Genomic DNA, 6000 nt, shown 5'->3' on the forward strand with positions numbered 1-6000 from the left:
GATAATTCAATAGTTATCCAATACAAACTAGATAGAACAGATTTCATGGAAAAAGGAAATCACCCTTTTTCTATAACCTATCAGATTAACTACGCATTAACCAATAGTCATCACAGTTTAAATTTTAGAAACAAAGAGATTATAGAAATAGATGATTTATTTAAACCAGTAATTTATCTAAAAAGACCATTAACTGCAATAGAACCAGGACGGAAATCGTTGTTACGACTTAACCCAAGATTAAGTATACAAGAATCACCATCTCTATTATTCAACACTGAACAATCAGACGAAAACCATGAAGATTACTCTAAATTACGAAAAACAATATCACAAATCAATAATCTTACAAAATGAATTTCAACGAAGACTTTATCGAAAAACTATCCTTATTAAATCTTGAAAGTTTACCATGCCTAGATCATCTTGAACAATTATTAGTTGAAACTATAGAAAGTATATTCAGAGAACGAACTTATGGAACAATTGAACGAAATGAACTTAATAAGGAAAATCGAAGAATAAGAATGATTAGTGCAATATTTAACGCAGTAAGAGAGATTAAACGAGATATTATAAATTCTGACGAATAAAATGGAAAAAATATACAAGAAAAATATCGAATTATTAAACGCACCAGTACAATATTTAGAAACAGAGAGTAAACTAAGATGCATACAAAATACAATAGAAAAAGAACAAATTAACAATATAATTATAGAATTAAAAAAATTAATTACAATAAAAGAAATAAAAATTGAATATTTTAGAAAACATTCATCGAAAGATAATTATAATGGACATTGGCTCCCATTTTTAGAAGAAACGCTAAACCGAATAAAAGAAATATTAAGTTTTTTCGAAAACGAAATAAAGTCCCCTGAATAAAATAACAATAAAATATAATTATTATATTGAAGGACAAAATTGGAATTATCAAAATTTCAAGGTCACCCTTGAAGTCAAAATGACATTTAAAGTCATTTTTGTAAATGCCCCCTCTTGTGGTTTCTAAAGATTTATTATCCCATTCATATTCTTATCTTCTACTATTTTTTAAAATTAAATAAAATATGAATTATTCTCGAAATGTCAAATTATACTGTCCGAACATATCCTATATATTTTGTCGGTTTTCGTTTCCCAATCAATCAGCTATATAATTTACACATACACACATATAACTCCTCGTAATCTCTTTGTCGTCGTATTAAAAGAATGTCATTTCCCTACTATATATTATATATGCGACAGGAAAACTATATGAAACCACCGGCTAAATATTGATATATGCGAATTTAAGGATCTCATGGCCTAATAAATTGAATTTTGGACCGTCAAAATATAATAGACCAAATAGATAAGATTCAATGAAAAGTTGTTCCTCTCTGATCCGTCAAAGATCAAAGCGTCCTGTAACGTAACGTATATTATACCCGGTCCTTATAATTCAGAGATTTATGCTTTGATTCACGAGACCGATATAAACTCGCTCATGTGTATATGTATGTATGTATGTGTATATATATGTGTGTATGTATATGCGTAGTAATTCTCTAGTGAAAATTCTTTTCCGTGGGCTAATTTTTTTTTTTTATCTATTTGTATATGCTTTTTTAAGATATGTTTTTTTTAATAAGTGGGGCAGGTGGTCCGGTCCGAAGCTCTTATCGAATACTGGAAAAAAGGACGGTTGTGAATATAACAAAAAAAGTCAAAATTACTAAAATGGCACATATTTTTAAAAAAATTAGTAATTACACTTTTGTATATCCGGTTTAGGTTTGTAATTCAAGATTGATATTTTTCTGACACAATTCGATGTCTAACTATAACGTAATGTTGTACTTTAAGAGTTCAAAAGCGTCAATTTTCTAAATCGAAGATTATTCTAATAACTTCACGAGTTATTTAACAAATTATCCCTAAGAGTTATGTCAAAATATCAAATATTTCACTCCGGGTGAAACAATACGGCAGATTGCAAAGACAAAAGTATGTTCTAATAAAATATCAAACCAAAATATCGCACGAGAAAAAAGAAAATACCAACTCTGATATATATAATATAACCACCATATAGCACAGTTAAAACCGGAACTTAACCAAATGGTTAAGCCCAGGAAACCGCAAAACCAAACCCTACTAATACAAAATTTCGTAGCCAAGAACACATTTCAAGCGATATATCGGTTTCAAGTACCGAACCGGATATAACCGGCACTTTAATTATGTTAGAGACCGTCTTTTAACCTCACACATACATACATACACACACACACACATAGAGTGACAGACACATTTGGCAGATATTACCTTCAACGGTGGTTTTTTTCCGGGTTTTGCAAGAAGATCGTTGGACTGAAACCCTTCATCAAATCAAATCCGCCACATTAGCCGGAAGCTCTTCGATCACAACGTTGTAGAACTTCTGGATATCTGCAAGCATTCTCTCGTCATCTCGAGTCACGAAGTTGATGGCCACTCCTTTCCTCCCGAACCGTCCGCTACGACCTATCCTGTGGAGGTAATTCTCGGGCTGAGTCGGGAGATCGTAGTTGATGACGAGTGAAACTTGCTGGACATCGATTCCTCTGGCCAACAGGTCTGTGGTTATGAGAACGCGAGAGGATCCCGAGCGGAACTCCCGCATGATGATGTCCCGGGTGTTCTGGTCCATGTCCCCGTGGGTGGCTGAGACAGTGTGGTCACGGGCCCGCATCTGGTCCGTGAGCCAATCGACCTTGCGTCTCGTGTTCACAAAGATGACGCTCTGGGTGATGGCTAGTGTCTCGTAGAGGTCACACAGCGTGTCGAGTTTCCATTCTTCTTTGTCGACGTTCACGTAGAACTGCTTGATACCCTCGAGAGTGAGCTCATCTCTCTTCACAAGGATCCTGACGGGTTTGTTCATGAACTTTCTGGTGATTTCAAGGGCTTCCGGTGGCATTGTTGCAGAGAAAACACCGACTTGAATTTTTGGCGGGAGGAGCTGAAAGATGTCATAGATCTGGAAGCATATAAACACAAAGAAGAGACAACACTTCTTCATCAATTACGGGTTTTACACTGAAAATCGATACTCTTCGAAGACCGAGTATGTGAACAGAAAACAAATCCCGGGAAAATAAAAGATATTCATGGGTGAGGGAAAACACTGACCTGATCCTTGAAACCCCGAGAGAGCATTTCATCAGCCTCGTCAAGAACAAACATTCTGATGTGATCAGCCCGAAGTGACTGCCTACGCAACATATCGAAGACACGGCCAGGAGTGCCTACAACCACATGCACACCAGCGGCTAGGATCCTCTGGTCCTCACGTACACTGGTTCCACCAACACAAGCATGAACCTTTACACCCAAATAATCGCCGAGGGCCCTCATGACCTTCTCTATTTGCTGGGCCAGCTCTCTTGTAGGAGCGAGGACCAAAGCTTGGCACTGGAGCAGATCATAGTCGAGCTGCTGCAATATCCCTGAGCAGAAAGTCGCTGTCTTTCCAGTACCGGATTGAGCTTGTTGGATAACATCAAGCCCTTTGCAGAACGGAACGATTCCTCTCTGTTGGATTGCAGACGGCTTCTCGAAACCTATTACCAAAAACCCAAGAAGCTCAAACTACATAAAGGATGTTATCGGAGGGTTATACGACAAGAACCTGAAAAATACCACACACCATAAGCATAAATGCCTCTGAGGAGGTTCTCTTTCAATCCCATTTTATCAAAAGATTCATAAACCTCGTCATAAGTAGAGAAGAAATCTTTCCCTTCTTCGGTAAGCCTACAAGCAGCAAGCTATTTTTAGAAAGCCGAGAACGACGTCGTGGAAGACATACAAATGAGAAAATATCGAGAAACATGCAATAAACATACAGTTCACTCATACGGCTGTCATATTGGCGAGCATCATAGAGCGATCCTTCGGCTACACCAGCCATATCTGAAACAACGGAACACGAATTAAGGTATCAGACAGTCCAAAAGAGCAGAGGAACACGAAAATACGATACAAAGATTCGAAATTCTATATAACAGAAGGAACCTCATGGAATTCTATGATTCTTCATAACTTCATAATACAGAGAAGAGTAAAGCCACTGGACCGACATATAAGATACGAACAGAGACTTTTCTGATGCTATGGAGCTCCGATTTTATTTGAACAACCGACGGACAATCAATCGATGAACAAAACCAAGAACACCTTTCCCAGATATTTTATCAAAGCAAGTCCAAACACATATACATACAACTATGTCTCTATAAACGCATATACATACAACTATGTCTCTATTTTCACAAGGGTATTAGACAAGAAACGTTTCTCAAGCACCGATCATATGAACACAACTCAGACATAAACGCAATCGGATCAAAACCAAACAAGAACCAACCCCGACAAAGCACTAGAGCTAGACACAACACAGGTAGCTCTTCCCTAACCCTGGGGAAGATCTTCCCGCCGGCATAAACGATCCAAGAATTGCAGAGAGCCCACTATAATCCGAATCGAAAGATCATAAACTTAGATGCTCGAAAATCGAACATGGCATCAGAAATCAAAGAGTTTTACCTTTCCGAACCGAGCAATTTAGGGTTTGTCCAGAAATTTCGATCGATACGATAGTTATACGAATTCTTCGGACTCCCCTATTTATATTAATCTTTTTTTTAAAAAAAAGATCATTTGTCCATTCACCGTGTGATTTAATTTTAACTCCACCCGCGGTACGAATCGTATGTGACCGGTTGTACGCGAAACCGCATAAAACGTTTTTCACAATAAAATATAAATTTCAAAATAATAAATTATATAAAAATATAAAACTAAATAATAGAAAAAGAAAATAGTTATGATGGGGAATCATGGCCCATGGGGAAATAGTTATTGATTATTGCTTTTTTTGGTCTATAAATATAAACATTACATATAAGTATGTGTATATATTTTATAATAACCGAATGTCCATAGGCTTGACTGGTCAACGGTCAACTAAAAAAGAATGGTTCCGATATCAGTGGCCGTAAAATATGATCTAAAGACAACATTTGTAATGTGCACACATAATATTTATCATTTAAATGGGGATTCTTGTGGGGAATCTTTCCAATATACGGACGTGATGTAATTTAATTAGCATTACAAGAAAATAATGGTTCAATATGTTTATAATTTTGTGTAATTTAAATTAAAATTTAAATAATAATAATAAAAATATCCTCGAGGGGCAAAAAGAGACCAAATCAAAGAAAAATACAGCTATTAATTATTCTCCTTGTCTTTGGTCTGTCCATCCTCTTTCTTCTTCTTCATCGCCTTTCTTTAGTCCGAGTCTAAGCTGTACAGAGACTCGGCGAACCCACGGTCGTCGATGGAGGATTACGGGCGACAACGAACGTACGGAGACGGAGAGATGCAGATCCAGCCGTACAACGGCGGTTCCCGCGATTTCCGGAGCTACAGCGCGTCGTACGGACAGACCCATGTGGAGAATCCGAACCCGAAACCCTACGATTTCGAGCTGAAGAAGGGCAAATCTTATTCCGGGTCGAAATCGTGGGGATTATCCGACCCCGAATTCCAGAGGAAGAAACGGGTCGCGAGCTACAAGATGTACAGTGTCGAAGGCAAGGTCAAAGGGTCGTTTAGGAAAAGCTTTCGATGGCTCAAGCAGAGGTACACACAGGTCGTCTATGGCTGGTGGTGAACCATCTCCTTTACCCTTTTTATATTCTTTCTTTGGATTTTGATTTTTCTTTTCTTTCTTGTTTTGGGCTTTGATTTTGATTCTCGAGTAATTTATGAGCTGTGTTCGGTTCGGTTCTCTGTGTTGTAATCCCTCCAATGTAAGCTGAAGAAATTGTGTTGGCTGTTCATTTTACTGTAATATAAGGTTTACGTTTCAGGTGTTCCTGTCATAAATCCTTTAAAAGGTTATAACTTTTGATGGATCTGATGCACTCTTGAATCGATTTGATGGAGAATTTTCCTGCT

The 6000-nt window shown here is 37.3% G+C and overlaps 2 protein-coding genes across 2 annotated transcripts; one reads left to right on the forward strand and one right to left on the reverse strand.

The window, feature by feature from the left end:
• Positions 1 to 2043: 2043 nt before the first annotated feature.
• LOC104811233 (eukaryotic initiation factor 4A-9-like) lies at positions 2044 to 4661 on the reverse strand. Its single transcript, XM_010537882.2, has 5 exons — positions 4579 to 4661; positions 3879 to 3945; positions 3680 to 3786; positions 3163 to 3593; positions 2044 to 3010 (listed from the first exon to the last, which is right to left on the reverse strand). Exons 2-5 carry the CDS (start codon positions 3941 to 3943, stop codon positions 2375 to 2377), a joined length of 1239 nt encoding a protein of 412 aa, XP_010536184.1. The 5' UTR covers positions 3944 to 3945; positions 4579 to 4661; the 3' UTR covers positions 2044 to 2374.
• Positions 4662 to 5284: 623 nt separating this feature from the next.
• On the forward strand, positions 5285 to 5919 carry LOC104811234. The gene has a single exon (XM_010537883.2). It carries the CDS (start codon positions 5378 to 5380, stop codon positions 5711 to 5713), a length of 336 nt encoding a protein of 111 aa, XP_010536185.1. The 5' UTR covers positions 5285 to 5377; the 3' UTR covers positions 5714 to 5919.
• Positions 5920 to 6000: the final 81 nt, after the last annotated feature.

This window comes from Tarenaya hassleriana, unplaced genomic scaffold (assembly GCF_000463585.1).
Source record: "Tarenaya hassleriana unplaced genomic scaffold, ASM46358v1 Cleome19, whole genome shotgun sequence".
NCBI lineage: Eukaryota > Viridiplantae > Streptophyta > Magnoliopsida > Brassicales > Cleomaceae > Tarenaya > Tarenaya hassleriana.